We start from the raw sequence: 21,928 nt of genomic DNA on the forward strand, positions 1-21,928 counted from the left end.
CGCGGGGAGGGAGGGGGCGCCGCCGCTGCCGCCTTGGCGCCCGCGTCCGCGCTGTCCCTCCACCGGAGGCGCGGGCGCCCGGGGAGCAGTGGGGGAGGCGGAGGAGGAGCGGGCGCCCGGGGGGCTCTGCTACCTTGGAACGAACAAAGGGCCAAAAGCGTCACCCCGAGACCTCCGAGCCCTTACCTGTACCCTCCCTTGGACGCGCAGTGCCCGGCTAGGGCTGGACGCGAGCGGGCCGCTCTGCTCAATACAGCGCGGAGAGGGTCTGGCCGTTTGCTGCATTGGCAGGGGCAGAGCGACGATCCAGACGGCGGGGGGGGTTGGCGTATGTCAAACCTGTGTCCATCAGACGGACCTGGGACTGGCCGTTGCGGGTTGGGCACTGCTGCCCACCGGACCAGGCGGTAGTTACTATACTGGGCAACCTCCACCCACGGCCCCCCACCCCTGGCCAAGAGTCTTAGCATCCGCATACCAGTTTCTTTTAATCTTCCAAGTAATGACTTTGGTCTGTAAAATAGATCTAGTTAGTATAATTTTTTTCCCCCCAGTTTGGAGGAAAAAAGCAACTTTGTCTAATTCTCCGAATTAGACTGTGGTGCCTTATTAAACTTGGTTTTGTCAGTGACCCAGAAGATTCAGGTTTTTTATTTTTTTTTAAAGCGAATTGAATACTCAGGAAGGGTACTGGTTTGACTGCGTTAGAATTCAAAGTCCATTAATCGTCCAGCACTCCTGTTGTAGAGGGACCCCTTCTAAACGTGGAGATAAATCACCCTTCCATGGCCAGCTCGACTCTTGGCCTCGAAGAGACTGCCAAGAAGCGGATAGTGCCAAATGTGGCAGCAGTCTTGATTCAGTTGTGTATCCTCTTACTGGTGACTGAAGGACAGCTCTTGTTTCACATAACATCAGAGGATGCACAGAGAAACTTAATTTTACTTTGGAAAGTTTCGTCTTAACTTTATTTTGCCCACCAATGCCAACTCAGGGCAGCGAGGATTCCGCATTACTCTCCTTTTGTGGATGATTTGGTTTCCCTCATCACCGGTCTCATCAGTTTTTCTCATGAGATAATACAGGTGTTTTGTGCACACCTCTTCTCTGTACAGTACTGGGCATCGAAGCACTTGGGTTGTAGAGGGAAAAGATAGACATATTCTTAAATCTTACTGGGAGTTTGTTTACTTTTTGGGTGGGCCAAGAACATTAAACAACCACTTAGATAATTATTTTATTGCCATTTTATTTTGTGCTCCCCAAGAGAAAAGAGGATTAGGATTAGGGTTATGAGAGCCTGTAACAGGAGGACCTGATCTCCTTTGGGCAGTCGGGAGCAATGGGGAGAGAAGATTATGCCACGTAAAAGTACATAATCTGCGAAGCCTTGAGGCCCCAAGGAACAGGGTAAGGATTTGAAAGGCCTGAATGGCCTGAGCAGCCCAGAAGGGGGGTGGCCCTAGATCATACCAGCCTCATAAGGTGGTCAGATTTTTCTCTAGGACAGTGGGGAGCTGTGGTAGGGTGTTAAGTAGAAGAGTAAAATTAGATTTGTACTTTTAAAAGGTCTACCTTATTGCAGCAGAGATTGGCGGGGAAAGAACAGTTAGGCAGCCATTGCAATAGTCCAGGTGAGAATGACCATTGACTATGTTTTGGAATTGGTGTGATTATGAAAGTTGAGTAGGTTAGAGCTGGTTAGGGGAGTCTAGTTATATTCCGTTGAAAAATCAACTAAAACTTCACCAGTGTGTAAGACTTAGGTGACAGTGTGTACAGTAAGTTCTTTTCAAGAATGATTAGCCATGTATTTACTGTATTTAGAGAAAGCAGCTGATAGTTAAGCCACATGATCAAAAGGTAAAAAAAAAAAAAAAAAAAAAATTAAGGCCTGTAATTTCCGAAGGACATCTAAGTGCAATACAGGTATAAGTTGATTACTCTTGTCCTCTGTTTAAAGTCATGCTAATGAGAACTAACATTTGTGGAGAGTTTATTATTTGCTAGGCACTGCTGTAAGATTTTTCTATGTATTAATTTACTTGCTCCTTACAGCAACCCTATGAAATGGGTGCTGTTATTAACTGTTTTGCATTTGAGGAAACGGAGGCACAGGGAAGTTGCATTGACTTGCCAAAGTGGGTAAGTGGCAAAGCCACAATTTGAACCTTGTCCTTTAGAGACTGCATTCTTTTTTTAACTTATTTTTATTATTTTTTTAATGTTAATTTTTTTTTTTTGAGAGAAAGAGAGAGACAGAGCATGAGCATGGAAGGGGCAGAGAAAGGGGGAGACACAGAATCCGAAGCAGGCTCCAGGCTCTGAGCTGTCAGCACAGAGCCTGACGCAGGGCTCGAACCCACGAACTGTGAGATCATGACCTGAGCCGGAGTTGGGCGCTTAACCGACTGAGCCACCCAGGCGCCCCTAGAGACTGCATTCTTAACAATAGCAGTATTGCAGCTAAAGAGCAAGGATATGGGCAGAGAACATATTACGGAATTTCCAGAGGGGAAATTAAGGCACACCTTTTAGTTCAGCATATGCGTTGTAGCCATCCTCTGTTAGAGCGGATCTTCAAGTAGTAGTTGGAATACCTAACTGCTGCTGTTCGGCCAGGCCTCATTGTTTTTGTAGAGTCTGCCAAGTGAACATCACATAATAGATGCTTGATCCCCGCGCCAGACTTTTCCCATGCCAGGGGCCCAAAGCAGAGAAACTCCGTGTGGTTTTTGGCCTCAAACCCCCTGCTTGCTAAATCACCCAAGGCTTACGCTGTTTGTATTTTTGTCTGTAATCATGTCCACATATAAAGATAACAGGTTTTTTTGTATTTGTTTTGCTGTTTTAGATTTTTCTTAATTATGCAAGTTGTGTTCATCGAAGAGGAGTACATTAGAGGGTTTGTTTTCAAAAGCCAGTGTGTATAATGTGTTCCTTAATTTGTCAGTGTTTAGGTGCTAAAAATGGAAATATCAGATTAAATAAATAAGTTAGAGACTTAATTATTTATAGTCATTCTTAGAAGGTGGGTGCTTCAAGGGATTTTTATTTTAAAACTGTGCCCTGCCTAATATAATGGCATGGTTTAGTTCAAAAGCACTGAAGTAGAATGTGGAAGTTCTGGAATTTGTTAGTTGTGTGGCCTTGTAAAATCATGTAGCCTTTCAGCTGTTTTGTTGTGAAGGTGTTACCGTCATATGCCTTTCTGTTTATGGTGTTAGATAAGTGACTTGAGCTTTACCCGACAAATAAGTTTTCATTTTTTCTAGGCCAAAAAGTACAAGTATACATTTTCTCTGCACTGTCTTAAAGTACATGAAAATATAGTTTTTAAAAAAGTCATGCTTTTAAATGTCCTGTAACTCTATGGACTTGATCTGTGAAATGAAGTATTTAATAGCAGCGGTTCCCCAGGGACCTAGGAGTTGACAACTAGAGAGCTCAGTGGTTGGGCCTCAGGAGGTCCACGAAACCCTCTGACATTTGTAGGTTTAATGTATGTATGGGTGTTTTTTTTTTTTTTTTGAGGGATGCCTTATAGCATTCATTACATTTAGAAAAAGAAAAGAATGAATGCCATAGGTTTGTCATTTCAAAGAGTTCTTTTGGAGGAATTAGGTAGTTTACCAGAGCACATTATCAGCGTTTATCAACATTAATAGGATTTTCACATGCAGGTCTTTTTTCAGTTTAATTAGTTTTATTCCTATACCATGTCCTATTGTTTTTCTAGATTTATTGCTAGAGAGAAGCAGAAGATATGAAAGCTGGAGATAGGGTAAGGCAAGGATGTTTGAAGGACCAGTCTTACTGTGTTTCTAAGGAAGTATCTTGCCTAGTGTCATGCTTAAGCTTGATTCCTGTGAACGGCTCCCAAATAGGTCTCCAGCTCGTGCTTTCTCCTGAGCTCTAGCCCAGTGTCCCCACCTGACCTCTTCACAGAACACATCTGCCTCCAGATGGGCCTTTCCTTGTGTCCCACCTTTTGTCAGAAACCCCAGTGTTGACAGTTTGCTGAGGCATGGGGCCTTAGAATCATCTGTTCTGGACAGGACTTTGTAGGCATTTCCCAAAATATGTCTGGGATGCTCCAGAGAAAGCGTTACCATCAGTATACTAAATACTGAGATGTCCTGTGTTAAAGAAACCTGTGAAATATGTTGCTTAACTCAGCAAACTCCAAACTTACTTGACCGTGGCATTCTTTTTCTGTGTAATACATATTGCCTGCCCTTGGAATCAGTGTCCTGTAGAGAACATGCTTTAGAGATGTTGATACTGATTTTATCAGTGTATGTTGGGAAGCCATTCCCTGTGAAGCAGAGGCTGCGCTGTTGCTAAGCATCAAAGTAGCGTTCACATGGTAGTCTGTGTAAACAGACGGAGTCTCTATGAAAGCTGATAAGAGAAAAATGGAAGATTGGGCAGTGAAACTGGAAAAATTCATTTGTTGAAGCACATAGTGAATTGTTAGCTTGTTTGTAGCTGTCTTTCAAGGTGTTCTGATTAGTATCCTCAAAGACTACTTCTTTCATTATAGTCCGTGTTTATAAGATTGGAAAACTCAGTTCTGAAACCTAACTTCTTTTGAGGAACATGAATACCTTAAGCACGGAGAAAAGAATATCTGAAGGAAAATAAAACCTGATTGTCTGAAGCTATGCTTATTTTTTACTTTCATGGAGGACAAAGTCTGGGGGGACCTGAGGAAATGATCCTAAACTTCAGAAAGGTCGTTTGAGTATTTATGTAAATTAAGGTAGAATTTTCCAGCGTCAGTAGTTATTAAGATGGAAAGTGACAGTGGGACAGATTGTGGGCTCATTTTTCTTGAGAGCTTTAAAAAAAAACAACAACAAAAAACCCAGGTTATCTGACTTTGATATGGATCCGATTCCCTAAAGGTGGTACTTACCTCTAAGATTTAATATGTATGTATATTTACTCGTGACAGAACATTTAATACCTTATTTTGTATTGAGACCAAATAGTTGGTAGTTGGCTTTTGAGAGTACATTCAACAAGCATCCTACACTGAATAGCAATACTATGAAAGGAAGTGGGTTAGGGACTGTGAGTAGAGTAGCAAAAATGCCAGACTTGGCGCTTGGTATTATAGGGACATAAAATGTGTACCTACTTTTAGCTTTCAGAGTTTGGAGTTCAAAACCTTTTTGATTTCTTCTTTTCTATCAAATTAAATCTCTTACTGGCTGAGAGATTGTCTAGACACTCCAGGATCTGGACAACCGACTTCTCTGTAGCTTAGTAACGTGGTTCAAGAGCTGGGTTCTGGAGTCAGACTGCCTGGTTTGTAATTGCCCTTAGCCAATTACTTAATCCTTTTTTCTGTGCCTCAGTTTACTCGGCTGTGAAGTAGTGATGCTTAGAAAACTGTTTAGGACTGTGCCTTCCACAGTGTGCCTGTTATCATTAATTGCTTCTGGTATTATTTATTACATATTTCTCTTGCTGCTGTCCTAACCTACCCTGGCTCTCATGCTTCTGCCTCAGGGTTTTTGCACTTGCTGTTCTGGACCTGATTTCTGCCCTCCCCCAAAAGCTGTATGGTTTGCTTCTTCATTTCCCTTGGGTTTCAGCTTACACGTCACATTTTAACATGTCTTTTCCTTACCACCTTATAGGAAACAGCACCCCATTCTCATTTTTTTAAATGTTATTAGTTTTGATAGAGTCCGAATAGGGGAGGGGCAGAGAGAGAGAGGGACTGAGGATCCGAAGTGAGTTCTGCACCAATAGCAGCAAGCCGGGCGCAAGGCTCAAACTCATGAACAGCGCAATCATGACCTGAGCTGAAGTCCAGTGCGTAACTGACTGAGCCACTCAGGCACTCCACCCAACTCTTAACTTTCTGTCTTTAGCAGGGATGCATCCAGATTTTATAGGGCCTGAAGTTCATACAGTTTTGGGGGCCTTCATTAAGTAAATAAATTAAAATTTAAAAATTTGGTATAAAAGTGAATATTTCGAATGAGAAAAGATGTCCCAACAAAATGCTGTAACCTTAGAGTCAGATCCTTTTCTGAGATCTCCTTAGGCATTTACTCAGAAGTGCTCTCATAAAATGCTCCCTGTCAGCATCCTGTTTGCCACTGGTCACCTCCTACACGATTCTGCATGTCCCATTAATTCTCAGCACTCACAGAGGCAAGTGAGGGAGCCTGAACTTGAAGTTCTGTAAGCTTTATAGAAGATTCACCCTGTGCTCTTTTCCTGATTTTCATTTTTATTATGTTTGTCACCTTCTATTTATTTAGTTGTGTATTTCCTTTCTCTTTCTACTACAGTGTAAATCCAGAAAGCTCGTGGTTTTGTTTTGTTCAGTACTGTGTCCCAGTGCCTGACACATATTAGACTCTTCGTACATATTTGTGGAATAAATGGACTGACACAGGTCACAAACCATATGCTACACGAGTTTAGAGAAAGGAGGTCGTTGTTTCTGGTTGGGAGAAATCACGGCAGGTTGTGCGGAGAAGGTGGCATTGGGTGAACTTAAGTTCTGGCAGTAGTGGGTACAGAATGAATTATATACTGTGGATTATTATTAGGTCTAAATGAAATCAGCAGGCTTAATGCGAGTATCTTTTGCGTATTAAGCAATGGTCATACCTATTATGTGCATATGAAAATACTCTTGCCATTTTAAACTAAAGACATTTTGCGACTGGTGAGTATATGTAGCTGTTACGTACTGGTTTGTTTTTTAATAGAATTAAATTGGGCTTTTAGGAAAGGATTTTGTTCACCAGTACCAAAGTCTTTAGATTCAAGAGATGAAGCATGCTTGTTTTCTGCTTTAGCTTTTTCAGTCTTTTTTTCTTTCTTTCCTGGAAGATGCCACGTTTCAGAGTTCCAAGCTGCTTTGACCTGAGATTATGGGTCTGGATTCCTAGTGTGACAATGCATTACTTATCTTAGTCCTTCAGCTCTGTAGAGGAAATTTAGATTTGACTGTGAATTTTAGTTACATTTAAATAAGACATTTATTTTGTTCGATTGAAGTCTTGTTAGCAGTTTGAGATGGTCATCTACCTTCTCCTGCTCAAAAAATCTTCTCCACGTTGCCTGTAGACTACATCCTTTAAAGCCTAACATTCTAGGCACTGTCCTTTTTGCCCTCTGGTTGGTAAGAATGGCTTAGGTTTAGGTAGCTGGGAAGGGCAGGGAGAGAGAAGAGGGAATGGGGGCATTGGTATTCCCGCGTGTGTGTGAGCTAGAGGGGTAAAGGCTTGGGGACTTGAAGAGAGGACTGACTAACATGGCAGGCTTGTGTTGGGGAGCATGGAGAAATAAGATTTGCTAGATAAGGGGGAGGGCCAATTTTAAATTTCTTGGAAGCTAGATAAAGTTATTTAGATAAGAAGTGCTAGGACATTGGGAGCTCTGAAGGTTTCTGTACAAGGAGTAATGTTGAAAGTGCTCAAGGTTATTCTGGCAGTCGTGAAGAGAATGGGTCAGCGAGGAGAGATGGGAGTACCTGCTAAATAGAGTCTGTGATTCTTAACTTTTTAGTGTCAGACCCCTTTATGCTCTAAAAGTTACTGAGAACCCCAAAGTACTTTATGTTCTATCTATTGCTATTGACTACTTTAGGAGTTATACATAACTGAGTTTTAAAAAAATAACTATTTGTTAAAAAGAATAATAAACTTATTGCATGCCACATAAATGACATTTTAATGAAAAATAACCATATTTCCTAACAAAAATTTAGTGGGGAGAGGGACGTTGTTGTACATTTTGCAAGTCTCTTTAATATTTGGTTAAATAGAAAACAGATTCTCAATTCTTCTTCATTTATTCTATTGGAATATTTTGTTTTGTTGACATGTATAAAGAAAATCTGGTCTCATACGTATTTGGGAAAGGAGAATATTTTAATAGCCTTTTCAGATAATTGTGGGTATTTTCCTCTAATACTTTCCCACAACTTGACAGTTTGTACCTTCTTAAAAGTTAGTTCTTATGTGGAATTCGGGACCATATCAATGAACCTTTCTTACTGTTATGTTAAACATCTCTCTTGGACTTAAATGGATCTTTTTTTTTTTTAAACCCATGTGTGATTTTTAATGTCACGCATTTGTTACTTAGACAATAGAGATTAACAGTTATCCTGATCTTACCAAAGTTTCCGTATCTTATTATACAAGGTCAAAAATCATCATTCCTCTTGGCAGAAAAGTTTTTTGTTTTTTAAGTTTATTTATTGAGAAAGCGGGGAGGGGGCAGAGAGAGAGAATCCCAAGCAGGCTCCTCATCAGCACAGAGACTGATGTGAGGCTTGAACCCACAAACCCAGAGCTCGTGACTTGAGCCAGAGTCAGGAGTGAAACGCTCACCTGGCCGAGCCACCCAGCGCCCCATCGACAGAAAGGTTTTGAAGTACTGATGGTGGACAGAAGTTTTCCAAGATAAAAATTTCTCTTTGAAAGTACTGAATGTATCTCTTGCAATAAATACTGTTGGTTTTTTTCATTGAAGTGACATTCATTAGTTCATTTTCAATAAAATGTCAAATATCTAAGCATGAATGACCGCTAGTCAGTTCTTTTGAATAAAAATGGTGTTCTGTGGAAAAACCATGGCTAGTTCAGTTTGCAACTCAAAATCACACGTGCTGTTCTTTGAGACAACCATTGTACTTTGATAAGCAGTTGAAGTGTTTTGTGGATATCATCAAATAGATTCTTAAAATGACTTGTATTAAGAGTTAAGAATTAATAAAATTAACAATGTTTATGCTTGAATAAAGGCGTTCTTAAGTGAAACTGGTGTTTTGTTTTCCTTTTGAGTGCATGGCAGTGGAGAGTGTGGGGACTGGTAGTACACTGTGGGACCACTGCTTCGATTTGTGCCAAGGTACCGGCAGTTTGTCACCATTGCTTTTGCTCTATTAGTGCAAATGTCAATACAGTAAAAGGGGCAAATAACATTTTCATATTATTATGAAAGTCATTTTGACCTTTCAAACCCTCAAGCAAGAATCCCCGGGACTCTGAGGGATTCACAGAATTGTGCTGGAATATTATATGGGGGTAAGCTAAGGGCGAGGTACGTGGTGATGGAGCGGGCAAGGTGAGAAGTGGTAAAGAATGGAAAGGAGCTGAAGAGAAGCCTCCTGAAGAGACGTGATGGGGCTTTGAGAAGAAATGTGAGGGTGAAGAAAGGATTGAAAGAGGACCTCAGAAAAATCTTTTTTAATTTTAAGGAGGCTCCATGTCCATTGTGGGGCTCGAACTCATGACCCTGATATCTAGAGTTGCATGCTCTGATTGTGCCTCAGGACTTCAAAATTTTAAGCCTGACTGAGGAGCACATAAGATAGTTGTTTGAACACATTAGTAGTGGGAGAATGGTGTCAGTTATAAGGACAGTAAAGTTGAGAGGGAGGAGCTTGGATGGAAGTAGGGATCTTTTACTAGAAAATAGGTATCTGTGGGGGCACCTGGGTGGCTCAGTTGGTTAAGCATCCGACTTCCGGCTTAGGTCATGATCTCACTCAGTCCATGGGTTCGAGCCCGGCGTCGGGCTCTGTGCTGACAACCCAGAGCCTGGAGCTTGCTCAGATCCTGTGTCTCCCTTTCTCTCTGCCCCTCCCCTGCTCGCTCTCTGCTGTGTCTCTCAAAATAAAATAAAGACATTAAAAAAAAAAAAAAAAGAAAATAGGTATCTGTGAGATTTCATTGTGGGGTTTTTTTTTTTTTTTGGCGGTGGTTTCTCTGAAGAAACACTAATCGTGACTTTTCCTTTTTCTGCGGAGTATAACAATTCTTTAGCAGTGTCTTTAAGACTAATGGAAGTTGATACAAGTCAGTACCTTTCTTTCAGTTCTTCCTGAGGGGTTATGGAGGACCTGCAAAGATCTGTCTTCCTTTTGAACAGTGCTACAGATTTCGACAGTAACTAACGTAGGAATTATTGGAAAAGTAGAATATGGACTAGATATTTTCATTGTGGCATATATTTTAAAATATTTGTTTTATTCTCATATACATTATGATACGCATTTTTAAAAAATAATTTTAAAATGATCTAATTCCCAAGAGATAAATACTGAATATTTTGATGTATTTTCTTCTGTTTTTTTTTTAACAAATATTTACAAAGCATTTATGCTGTTATATATTTCTAAGGTAAAATTATAGTGTACTTACGGTGAAATGGTTAGATCTTAGTGTTTCAGTTAGAAGAGTTTTAACGTACATACAACTGCAGAACCCACACCCTTATTAAGACAGAACATTTCCTTAACTTCAGTTCCCTCGTGCCCCTTCCCAGCGTCACATCGCCCTCTCCCGTGGCAGTCACTCATCTGATTTCTGTCACGTAAAAGCTCTTGTTGAACTTCGTTTGAATGAGTCACAAGTGAATTGGCTTAGCACCTTTGACGACACGTGTGTGGGGACATTGTGGCCTCTGCTGTGTTCTGTTGAGCTGACCATAGTTGTATGGATAGTCTTGGATTCAGGTAGTGAGTCTTCCAACTATGTTCTATTTTTTTCAAAACTGTCTAAGTCCTTTGTTTTTTCCATGTGAATTTAGAATTGCCTTTCAAATTATATAAAAAGGCCTGCTGGGATTTTGTTTTAACTCTTTGTTTTGAAATCATAATGAACTCACAGGAAGTTACAAAAAGAGTACAAAGAGGTCTTGTGTACCCAACACTTAGCTTCCCCCAGTAGTGACATCGTTCTGTGACGATAGTGTATTATCAAAACTGGTAGCTTGGTTGGCACAGTGTGATTCACTAGACCTTAGATTTCACTGCTTTTTGCATACTCTCATTTTTTTCATTTCTTTGTGCATAATTTTGTGATGTTTGATCGTATAGGTGGCCTTCTGGGATTTTACTGGGATTCGGTAGGTGCCGCAGCTCAGATTTGTGGACATTTGTGATCTTAACAGCATTGAGTCTTCTGATCTATGAGTATGTTATTTTTCTCCATTTATTAGACCTTTATCTTGTCAGTATTTTACCTTTCTTTTCATATTTAACTTCTAAATTTTATCCCTAGTCTTTTCTACTAACAGTGTAGTAAAAGATAACTACTAAGTAATATTTCTTCAAGATGGTGCAGTAACCGAATGTGGGACACATTTTCAGTTTTTATTAAAATCTTCCTTGTATTAGTAATGTCTGACTTCCTTTCACTTGACCTTGTGCATTTTAGTTCTGAGCATGTGGACTCCTTTTAAAATTGGCAAAAGTGGAAAGAAAACGGGAAATGACTATATAAAATAATCTGTTCACTTGAGCTTTCTTATCTGAAGATTAAAACAAAGTCTTTAAAAATATGAGATATTTTTATATATGAGATAAGTGTTTATGTGTGCATATTTTGCAGATTTCATAAATTTTGAACTTATTAAAGAAAAATAATTTAAAGTGTACTTCATCCTTAAGTGAATAATCAACAACACTGTGCCAGATTGTTGAGGAGATTCTAAAAAATTTCTTTCTGATTTTGAGGAGCTTATGCTCAGACTGAGGAAACAAAATATGCCTAAGTGGAACATCTAAGGAACATTCCTAAGGCAGTGTTTTAACAATTAAAAAAGCAACGATGTATCATAAATTCTATAGAAGTTCAGTTTAAGGGTAAGATGATCCGGGGTTAATCAGTAAAGACTTCCTGGAAGAAACACTGGGTTTGTATTTGTAGAGAACTGTGTGGGGAGCCATATGAGTAAATCTGGATAAAAATACTGCTGTGCCTCCAAAGTGGCCAGAGGTTACAGAGAGCCATTCTGACTAAAGTAAGGGTCCATATTGGGAAATGCGATAGATAACGTTTCATATACATAACATACAGACAGATGAATGCCAGCTGAAGGATATGAACTTACTTGATTTGTAGTATAACGTTTTCCAAATTCATTAGGGCCAGTCAGTCTTGTCTTTCTAGCCTGTTTTGTTCACTATTTGGATGGTATTGATTGAATTTTCCTTTATCCCCTCCCCGCATTGAATTCACAGTTAAACATTTTATTTTTATACTTTTGGTGATTATCTTAAAATTTTAACAGACATAATCAGGTTACTCAACATTTCTGTTCTCTTTCTGGTTCATACATGGACTTCAGAATACGTAATTCAATTGCTGCCTTTTTGTATTGTCTCTTATTTTGGTTTTATATTATTTTATATCTTCCTGATTAGTAGTTATTAACATTATTTTATATGGACAGTTCTTCTTTACATTTACCTATATGTGTTTTCAATTTCGTTGCCCACCATTGTTTCTTGTATTCATGTGTGGGTTCAGTGTTCTTCCCAGTGAGCACTATGTGGTAGGGTCTGTCTGTCCGTCCTTCCTTCCTTCCTTCCTTCCTTCCTTCCTTCCCTCTTTATTTCTTTGTCTCTTTTGCTTTCAATGGATGGACTGTGTAAGGTGAACTCACTGTTTCCCCCACTCAGACATGTCATTATTGTATCCTTACTTTTAAATAATGATTTAGGGGCACCTGGGTGGCTCAGTCAGTTAAGCCTCCGGCTTCAGCTCAGGTCTAGATCTCACGGTCGTGGGTTCGAGCCCCGCATTGGGCTCTGTGCTGACAGCTAGCTCAGAGCCTGGAGCCTGCTTCCGGTTCTGTGTCTCCTTCTCTCTCTGCCCCTCCCCCTCTCATGCTCTGTCTCTCCAGTATCAAAAATAAATAAAACAAACAAACAAACAAAAATTAAATAATGATTTAGTATATAGAACTCTAAGTTGACAGTTATTTTGTCTCAGAGCATTGAAGATATTCTGTTGTCTTCTGGTTACCTGTTGCTGTTTTTAAGAAGTCTGTTGTCATAAAATAAAATGATAGAAAAATGTTTATTGTCAATTGTTGTTTCTTGTAGCTATCTTTTCTTCCTGATTGACTTTTAACGTCTGGAAAAATTATTTATTTATTTATTTTTTACTCTGGTGTCCTGCAGTTTTCACATTGATGTTTTTTAAATGTGGATTTGAATACAAATATTTGTTGTTTCTCTATAAGGAGTAGCATATTTCTTCCGTCCTGGAAAATCCTGAGCTGGTATATCTTTGACTGTTATTTCTAACCCGTCTCTCTGTTGTTTCCCTTTAGAGCTCCTTCGTATGCTTTATCTGTTTATTTCACCATGTCCCGTAAAGTCATGATTTTTCCAATTCTTTATTCTATATCTTATCTTGTATTGTGGCTCATCTATATAGTATCTTTGATTGTGTCTGTGTATAATCTGTTGCTTTTTAAAAATCCTTTTTTTGGGCACCTGGGTGACTCAGTTGGTTAAGCAGCCAACTTGTGATTTGGGCTCAGGTCATGATCTCCTGGTTTGTGAGATGGAGCAGCTTGGACCCTGCTTGGGACTCTCTCCCTCTCTTTCTCTCTGTCCCTGTCTCCTTCATGTGCTCTCTCTCAAAATAAATAAACTTAAAATCCTTTTTTGGGGGGAAATAATTTGAACTCATAGGAAAATTGCAAGAATAATACAAAGAACTCTTTTATACCCATACCCACATTCAACAGTGGTTAACACTGCCACATTTGCTTTATCAAGTTTTCTCTTTCTATTTATACATGTTATTTTTTTATCTGAACCATTTGAAGTTAGGTTGCAGACATGCTCCTTTACTCATAAGCATTCAATATATATTTCTCTAAATATATTCACTTAAAACAACAGTACAGTTATCAAAATCAGAAAAATTTAATATTAATACAATACTTTTGAGATCTGATTTCTGGACTTTGTATTCAGATTTCTACCCATGGTCCTAATGCTATCCATAATATTATTTTCTCCTGACTCCAGAAACCAGTCCAGGATCATATGTCGCTTTTAGTTTCCAAGACACTTCCTTCTCTTTTAATCTAGAATAGTTTTTTAGCCTTTCTTTGCCTTTCTAGAGACTGACATTTTTCATTTATTTTGCTGAATGTGCATTTTGGGCAGAAATGTATGTAATGTCTTGTCCTCTGTGAATAATATCAGGAGGCATGTGATGCTGACTTGTCTCATTATTATTAGTTTTGATCACTTGGTTAACATGGAGCTGTCAAGTTTCTTCAGTATAAAGTTACTTTTTTCTTTTGTGATTAATAAATAATTTGTAGGGAGATATTTTGAGACTGTATAGCATCTCCTTCCCTTATCTAACTTGCATCCATTAGTTTTAGCATCCATTGGTGAATCTTACTTGAGTTATTCCTATTGTGGCTGCATAAGAGTGCTTTTTAACCCCGTTAACAACTTCTGCATTTGTTAGTTGACATTCTGTTGTGATGAAGAGCTTTCACTTCTCCATTTATTTATTTTTTGGCTTATGGATTTTTATTTTATTCATTGGATTCTAATTCATCACAATCCTTTATTTTGATGTTCAGACTTCTTCATATCTGGTCAGCTGGATTCTGTCTTAGTTCAGGCTGCCAAAACAAAATATCATAGACTGGGTGGCTTAAACAACAAAATTTATTTTCTCACAGTTCTGGAGGCTTGAAGTCCAAGATCAGAATGTGCCAGCACAGTTGGTTTCTGGAGAGAGCTCTGTTCTAGTTTATAGATGGCCACCTTCTCACTGTGCTCACAAGGTAGAGAAGGAGGGAGTATCTCTAGACACTAATCTCTTTGTGAGGGGCCCCACCCTCACACCGCATCCAAACCTAATCTCCCAACACCATCACTTTGGGGGTTAGGGCTTCAACTTACAATTCGGTATATGTGGGGCGGGCACAGTTCAGTCCATAGCAGATTCCATTGCATTTTTAAGTTATAATAGTTGTATTTCCTGAAGCTCTGTTTTATTACTTTTCAAGTCTGTGTATTATTTTTACATAGTTTTTTTACATTGTTTCTTGTTTCTGATTCCTTTTTCTAACTGATCATTTTTACATACTTAATATTCTCTTTCAAATTACCATTCTCTCTTTTCAAATTTTGAGGGTGTTTAAGTCTTGCTGTTTGTTGTTGTATTTGCTGACTCACTCTTGGTAGATTTTTATTTAAATTCTGAATTCTTCATTTTTTCTGTAAGAATATTTTTGTGGCTCAAATTGTGGGGATGTCTTTCCAAAACAGTTTTGCTTTTGCTTTTGCTTCTTCCAGGAACCTCAGGAGTCTCTTCGGCCTGGGGCTGATATCTATGTTAATTTCTCTGTTTAAATCCCCCATACCTTATGGATAATGCACATTTGAACCCCAAACCCAGGGAGCAGCTGGGCTCTTGGTTTTGCATTCTTAAGGGACATTTTTCTTTCTCCCTGTACAAGCCCAAGCAGAGACAGGCTGTGATCCTCCTCTTGTGCTTGGGGGTTGCTTGTTTTATTTTTTCTGTTTTTTGTTTTTTTGTTTTTCTGTTCACTTTACTGAATCCTTTGCAGGTCCTAGTTTTATTCAGAAGTTTCTGTTCCAATGTATTGTTTTGAGTTGTCCCAAGATCTGTTCATCTGTCCTCAAGTAATTTTATTTTACTTATTTACTTTAAAGTTTTATTTATTTTTGTGAGAGCACAAACAGGGGAGGGTCAGAGAGAGAGGGAAACAGGATTCAAAGCAGTCTCTGTGCTGTCAGTGCAGAGCCCGACTCAGGGCTGGAGCTCACAGACTACTAGCTCAAGACCTGAGTTATAGATGCTTAACTGACCTAGCCAGGGGCCCCGTCCTCAAATAATTTTAAGCCCCAAACATCTAGTTTGTCGAGGTCGATTTTTCCCCTTCTCCATCCCTTCTATTTTTATCCTTATCCCACTATTGTTGGAAGCCTCAACAATGGTTTTCTATTTCCCTTCATTTATTGGTACCCAGGGTTTTACTTATATTTTTTGTGGACTCAGTTAGTTTTAGGTTTACAGAAAAATTGAGCAAAAAGTACAGAGTTCCTGTATATCCCTATTAATATCTTGCATTAGTGTGATACCTTTGTTAAAATTAACAAAGCAGTATTGATCCATTATTATTATTATTATTATTATTTGCTTTGTTTGTTTTTTTGAGCATGAGCTGGGGACGGGCAAAGAGAGAGAGGGAGGCAGGACATGAAGTGGGCTCTGAGCTGACTGCAGAGAGCCAAATGCGGGGCTTGAACTATGAGCTGAGCCATGAGATGCCTGACCTGAAGTCAGATGCTTAGCCAGCTGAGCCACCCAGGCACTCCTGATCCATTATTATTAACTACAGTCCATTACGTTAATGAACTTCAGTTAAGTTTACATTAGGGCTCACTCTTGGTGTTGTACATTCTATGCGTTCGGACAAATGCATTAGATATGTATCATTATGGTATCATACAGAGTATTTTCACTGCCCAGAAAATTACCTGAGACTGCTTCTTCTCCCTAATCCCCTCTCCAACCTCTGACAACCACTGATCTTTTTGTTGTCTCCATAGTTTTGGCTTTTCCAGAATGTCATATAATTGGAATCAAAGGTCTGCTGATTTTTCACACTGCCTTCTCTCACTTAGCAACATGGGCCATGAAGTGTGGTTTGGATTTAGATGGATGAAGTGGAACGGCCTCATGGTGGACATGGATATTGCAGAGTGGAGAGGGTTGCTGCTGGGGGAGAACTAAGCAAGAAGGGGTCATGCACGAACATTTGTGAAGTACTTCTTTGTATCAGGTGTGGTTTTATGTAAGCACTTTACAGGTATTCTCATTTTAATCCTCCTCACAGCATTACGAGGTAGGCATTGTTGTTATTTCCTTTTTATAGATGTGGAAGCTGGGGCACAAAAAGAAAGGTCCAGAATAGGCCCAGTGTCATACATCTAGTAAGTGGTAAAACAGGGATTTGAAACAGTCTTTACTCTGGAACCTGTGCTTTGTAGTCAGTTCCTGTGCTCTGCTGTAGAGAGGTAGTGGAGACCAAAATACGTCTTGAGAAACTATCTCCAGGATACAAATTAAATACGATAGAAATAAGGGAACCATTGAAGATGTTTGAGCCAAAGTGTAGATAATGAGCTGCGTAATGGCAGAGACCACTTAGTCCCATGGAGAGTAGGTGGGTGTGGTGTAGGGTGGACGTGAATCCTCATCTGGAGTTTCAGAGTATCTGGAATCTTTTGTTCCAGTCCAAGAGTGAATGGTAATGATGTGACTCAGATTAACCACCGAAGTTTTTTTTGAACAAATTGATTGAGATAATATATTTAAGTAGAAAGGTGTTGTCCCGTTACTCCCTTCGTCTCACCCCCGAAGTGGTAGACTAGCAGATTTGAAAGGACCCTAGGGAGATGAAGAAGGAAAGGGCCCCCATGAGAACAAGAATTCTCCAATAATGATGGGAGCCTAAATAAGGGACGTCTTTTGTGCTTTAGTTTTCAAAGGAAGAAAAGCTTTCATCTAACTTCCTCTTTACTTTTAATATCCAAGGAATTCAAGATTCATGGTTTCAGGCTTTCCTTTGAGGCATGATGTTTAAAAGAATGAATGAAATATGACATAAAAGACCTATAAGTACACATGTTTGTGGAAGTTACAGTGTTTAGGAAAAGGTTTGGTATTATAAGTTACTGAATATTTTTTTAGTTGAAACCGGTAAGAAGAATGCAGTGAATAGAGATAAAGATTACCCACTAATTTTGTTACAGAGTATTCTTTCAACATGTTGTACATCCTTAAAAATCCATTTTTGGTTTCCTGTTATCCTTCCAGTGCCTCAGGAATAGATGACTTATCTCTCACCGTCCCGTGTACCCCTTTCTCTCCATGTCATTCTTAGGAGGTGACAAAGTTGATGGCAGTAAGAACGCCTTGAAGGCACTGAGTGATACACCAGATGGACAGTGTCCTTATTAAAACTGGTTCATCTTTTCCTTTTCTGTTTCTTGCGCATCTCATGCTCTACCACCCTCTCTCCCTTCAGTAAAAACTCAAACCCCAGACTGTCAGAGAGCATCAAGTAGAGACTATAAATAAAGCCTTTTGCAGAAACAGGCTACATACACAGTTAGTTAGGGTTTTTGAATGTCACTCAGTTTGAACAGTAATGTCAGTCATTGTCATTTTTATCTCAGTCATTGTGTTGACCTTTTTCTTATGAGGTCTCCTGTTTCTGGTCAGGGCTGTGACATTGATTTGCTAACACAACTGAAGTAAGTTGATTTGCTAATGCACTGGAGTAACATGTTTTGATTTGGGATGTTGAGATTTTTTTTCCCTCAGTAAACTGTGGTTATATGAGGTTTGACAAACTTTTTTTCTTCAAAAACCAAAATTGAATGTTTTGGTTAATTGCTGGGCAAAGTTGCTATTTTCACTGTAGGTTTAAAATGTTTGTGCTGAGATATCTTTAGCTGTTTCTGTCATATTATAATGCAATATTTGAATGAAAATTTAAAGAATATTTCTATAACAACTTCTATAGAGAGTGATTGTATAAAAGGTATGAAATTTAATTAGGCTGTGTTTTATAAGAGTCTAAGACAAAGTATTTTAAAAATCTGATTTAACTTATCTTGGTAGTTCTTAGAAAAGTCTGGAAACTAACCTTATGGGGTCTAATTTTTTAGCAACATTGTCAGAAATTATTTATCAGATATGATCAGTTGTTTTGGGAGACAAATACCTTTTTATTAGCCAAGATTTAAATCCCCTTTTTAAACTTGTAACATTTAAAGAAAATTAAATAATTTGTTTAGTTAAGATTAAAAAAAAAGCTTTACTTCAGAATAAGTTTAGATTTATAAAATAAATCACAAAGATAGTGGAGAATTTCTGTGTACCTCTGACCCAGTTTTCCCCCTTTTGTTAATGTCTTATTTCACCGTGGAACATTTGTTACAACTGAGGAAGCAACACTGGTACATTGCTCTTAACCAAACTCCACAGTTTATTTGGATGCACTAGTTTTCCCCTAATGTCCTTTTCCTGTCCCAGGATCCCTGCAGGATAGCACAGTACATTTACTCATCATGTCTCTTTAAGCAGAATTTTCTGGTCTGACAGTTTCAGACTTTTTTTGTTTTTGATGACGTTGACAGTTCTGGGGAGTGCTGATCAGGTATTTTGCGGTGTGTTTCTCAATTTAGATTTGTCTGGTGTTTTTCTCATGGTTAGACTGGGTTATGAATTTTGGAGAGGATAAAGAAGTATCCTTGCTGTTAATGTGACTTATCAATAGTGATGTTAACCTTTTATCACCCGGCGGTGGTACTATTTTCTAGGTTTCTGTATTATAAAGTTCTTTATTCCCACCTTTCCATGTTGTGCTCTCTGAAAACAAATCACCAAACTCAGCTCCATACTTAACGGGGTTAAGCTTCATCTTTTTTTTTTTTTTAATGTTTTATTTTATTTTTGAGAGAGAGAAAGAGACACAGACTGCAAGTGGAGGAGGGGCGGAGAGAGACAGAGACACACAGAATTCGAAGCAGACTCCAGGCTCTGAGCTGTCAGACCTGGAGCCTGATGTGGGGCTCGAATTCATGAACTGTGAGATCATGACCTGAGCAGAAGTTGGATGCTTAACCGACTGAGCCATCCAGGCACCCCTCATCTTCTTGAAGGAGGGAGAAGCTATATAAATTACTTGGAATTCCTCTGTATGCAGATTTGTGTTTTTGCCCTTCAGTTATTTTGTATCTGATAGATATATGGATATTTATTTTATACTTTGGGTTATAATTCAGTAGTCAAGTAGTTCAGATAGTTTCAGCTTCACCTTTGTGAGTTCTTTCAGGTTGTGTCTTGTGTCTCTTTGACAGTCTCCATTTTTTTTTAATGTTTATTTATTATTGGGACAGAAACAGAGCCTGAGTGGGGAGGAGCAGAGAGAGTGATGGAGACACAGAATCTGAGGCAGGCCCCAGGCTCAGAGCCCGACTCATGGCTCGAATCCATGAACCGTGAGATCATGACCTATCCGAAGTCTGACCCTTAACTAACTCAGCCACCCAGGCGCCCCTATGTTGTTTTGATTTTAATACTTTCTTACTTTCTGGTAATATAAGATGTTTCAGGCTCCTCATGTATATTCCATTTCTCTAAGGATCACTGGTTCCTTTTATGGGAAATAGTATAAAAAACCAAGATACAGGCTCTGGGTGTATTTATTGTTACTGGTATGTTATTACTTCAAGGCCCTCTTAGTGGATAGAGCTAGGAAATTATTACTAAGTTACTGTATTAATAGACTATATACTTATATATAACTAACCCATATATACATACATATATATAATTATTTCTGTATCTAACTGTATCTATTTTAAGCTAAACATGGTTCATGTTGCTGTCTCCAAATCTAATCCATGACTACATGGCTCATTCTAGCCTTGCCCCGCTGCTGATCTGTAGCCTTCTTCTCCAGTAGTGAAATGCCTGGCTCCCACCATCCTCCGTCCATTTACGTATTTGTTCAATCTCAGTATATCTGTGTAGCTTTTTTAGGAATTGTCACAAATCTGTAAGTTGTTTACTATTTGAATAATAATTATTATACACCATGTGCTAATTGTTGTTTTATAAACTTTTGTATGTAATCACCAATTTTAGTCTTCCTCCCTTGGTATAATGTAGGAACTGTAAGTGTCCCTGTTTTACACATGAGAATAGACGGGCACAAAGAGCTGGTTCCAGGAGTTCCCAGCTTGTAAATGGCAGAGTAACAGTTGAACCCAGGCAGTCTGTTGGTGAAGTCCATGCACTTGGCTACACTGCCAGAAGTAGGTATGTGAACCCAGAGCTATACATCTGTCATGTTGGCTTCTAATTTTTAAAGAAGTATTATTTTTGCCAAGGAAGAAGGGTCAGAAGTGATTTAGTGATGTCAGAAAAATCCCCAGTGTCTCCCCCTGAACACGGAGGGGACAGATGTTAGAAAAGAGTAAATTTCCTGAAAAAGGCAACCATGGAGAAATGGATCTTATACTTAGGAGATAAGGAAGTTTGTTTTCTCCTGGTTAGCTGAGGAGATTGTACTTGTGAAGAAAGTAGTTGATGCTTTTGAAAATGTTCTGGAATTAACAGCTTTTTCCCCCTCTAAACCACCCCACCACAATTGCCAAAGGATTATTTTTTCCTTCTGGTAGAAGCATGTGGTTCTCACCCTCTTCACATATGTTTCTTGCACAGAGGGGAGAGGAGTGGGTCAGAATTGCAGTTAGCAAAGGCGGTTAGCTGGCTGCGGATCAAGAACCAAATCAGTTGAAGGGATTTCTTTATTAACATGCCAGAAACATCTAATCTCTTCTGTTTCAGCAGAGCCTGTTTAGCATTTGGTTTCATTGGTCAGTTTATATAGAAAAGCTTAGTTATTCTGGAGCATTGCTTTCAAACACTGTTGCCCCTCTTCCCCAGCATCTGACTTAAATTTTAACAGCTTTATTGAGATATAATTCACATACAGTGCACCTGTTTAAAGTATACAATTCAATAAGTTGTATAACCAGTCTGATTTGTATGTGAGTCTTAAAATCAAAGACAAGATAGTGATAGATGGAATTTATTCTTTCAGATGTTGACTTACATTTCTGTTTTTATATTAATTGCTATTAATGGAAACCAAAGGTGACTGCTACTGTCTAACATTAACTTGTAAAGATTGGAGAGACATTAAAACCATTAGAAACCCTCAGAATGTGGTATAGTTCTCATGGAAGTAATGCACACAGTTGTCTTGTTTTCACTGTAATTCCATTTTTCCTCCTCTACTCTTTTCCTCCCACTCAGTTTTAAGGGCATTTAGTCCATAAACCTGTTTCAATAAAGTCATAATTGACTGGATTGTATTTACTATTTGTCTCCCAATAAGTGCAAAGGGAAAAGATTTTTGTGCGTGTGCTGAGAAGTCCCGTTTCTTTAGTGTGGAACATGTTATATTTCTCCTGTTGCTTAGGCAAAGTCAGATCAGTTAGCGTAGAAGATCTCACTTTAATCGTTAATTCTGATGCTTGTTTGTTGGGCCACATGATCCTTAAATG

At 39.0% G+C, this 21,928-nt stretch overlaps 1 protein-coding gene across 1 annotated transcript in view; it reads left to right on the forward strand.

Annotated features, from left to right (window-relative positions):
• The first annotated feature begins 785 nt into the window (after positions 1–785).
• Positions 786–21,928, forward strand: part of MAP4K3 (mitogen-activated protein kinase kinase kinase kinase 3) — a 192,940-nt gene continuing 171,797 nt past the window's right edge. Inside the window, exons 1-3 of the mRNA XM_029938550.1 lie at positions 786–881; positions 2,059–2,145; positions 8,826–8,892. Of these exons, the coding sequence (XP_029794410.1) occupies positions 786–881; positions 2,059–2,145; positions 8,826–8,892 (250 nt within the window). The remainder of the gene's footprint in view (positions 882–2,058; positions 2,146–8,825; positions 8,893–21,928) is intronic.

This window comes from Suricata suricatta, chromosome 4 (genome assembly GCF_006229205.1).
Source record: "Suricata suricatta isolate VVHF042 chromosome 4, meerkat_22Aug2017_6uvM2_HiC, whole genome shotgun sequence".
In the NCBI taxonomy this organism is placed as follows: Eukaryota; Metazoa; Chordata; class Mammalia; order Carnivora; family Herpestidae; genus Suricata; species Suricata suricatta.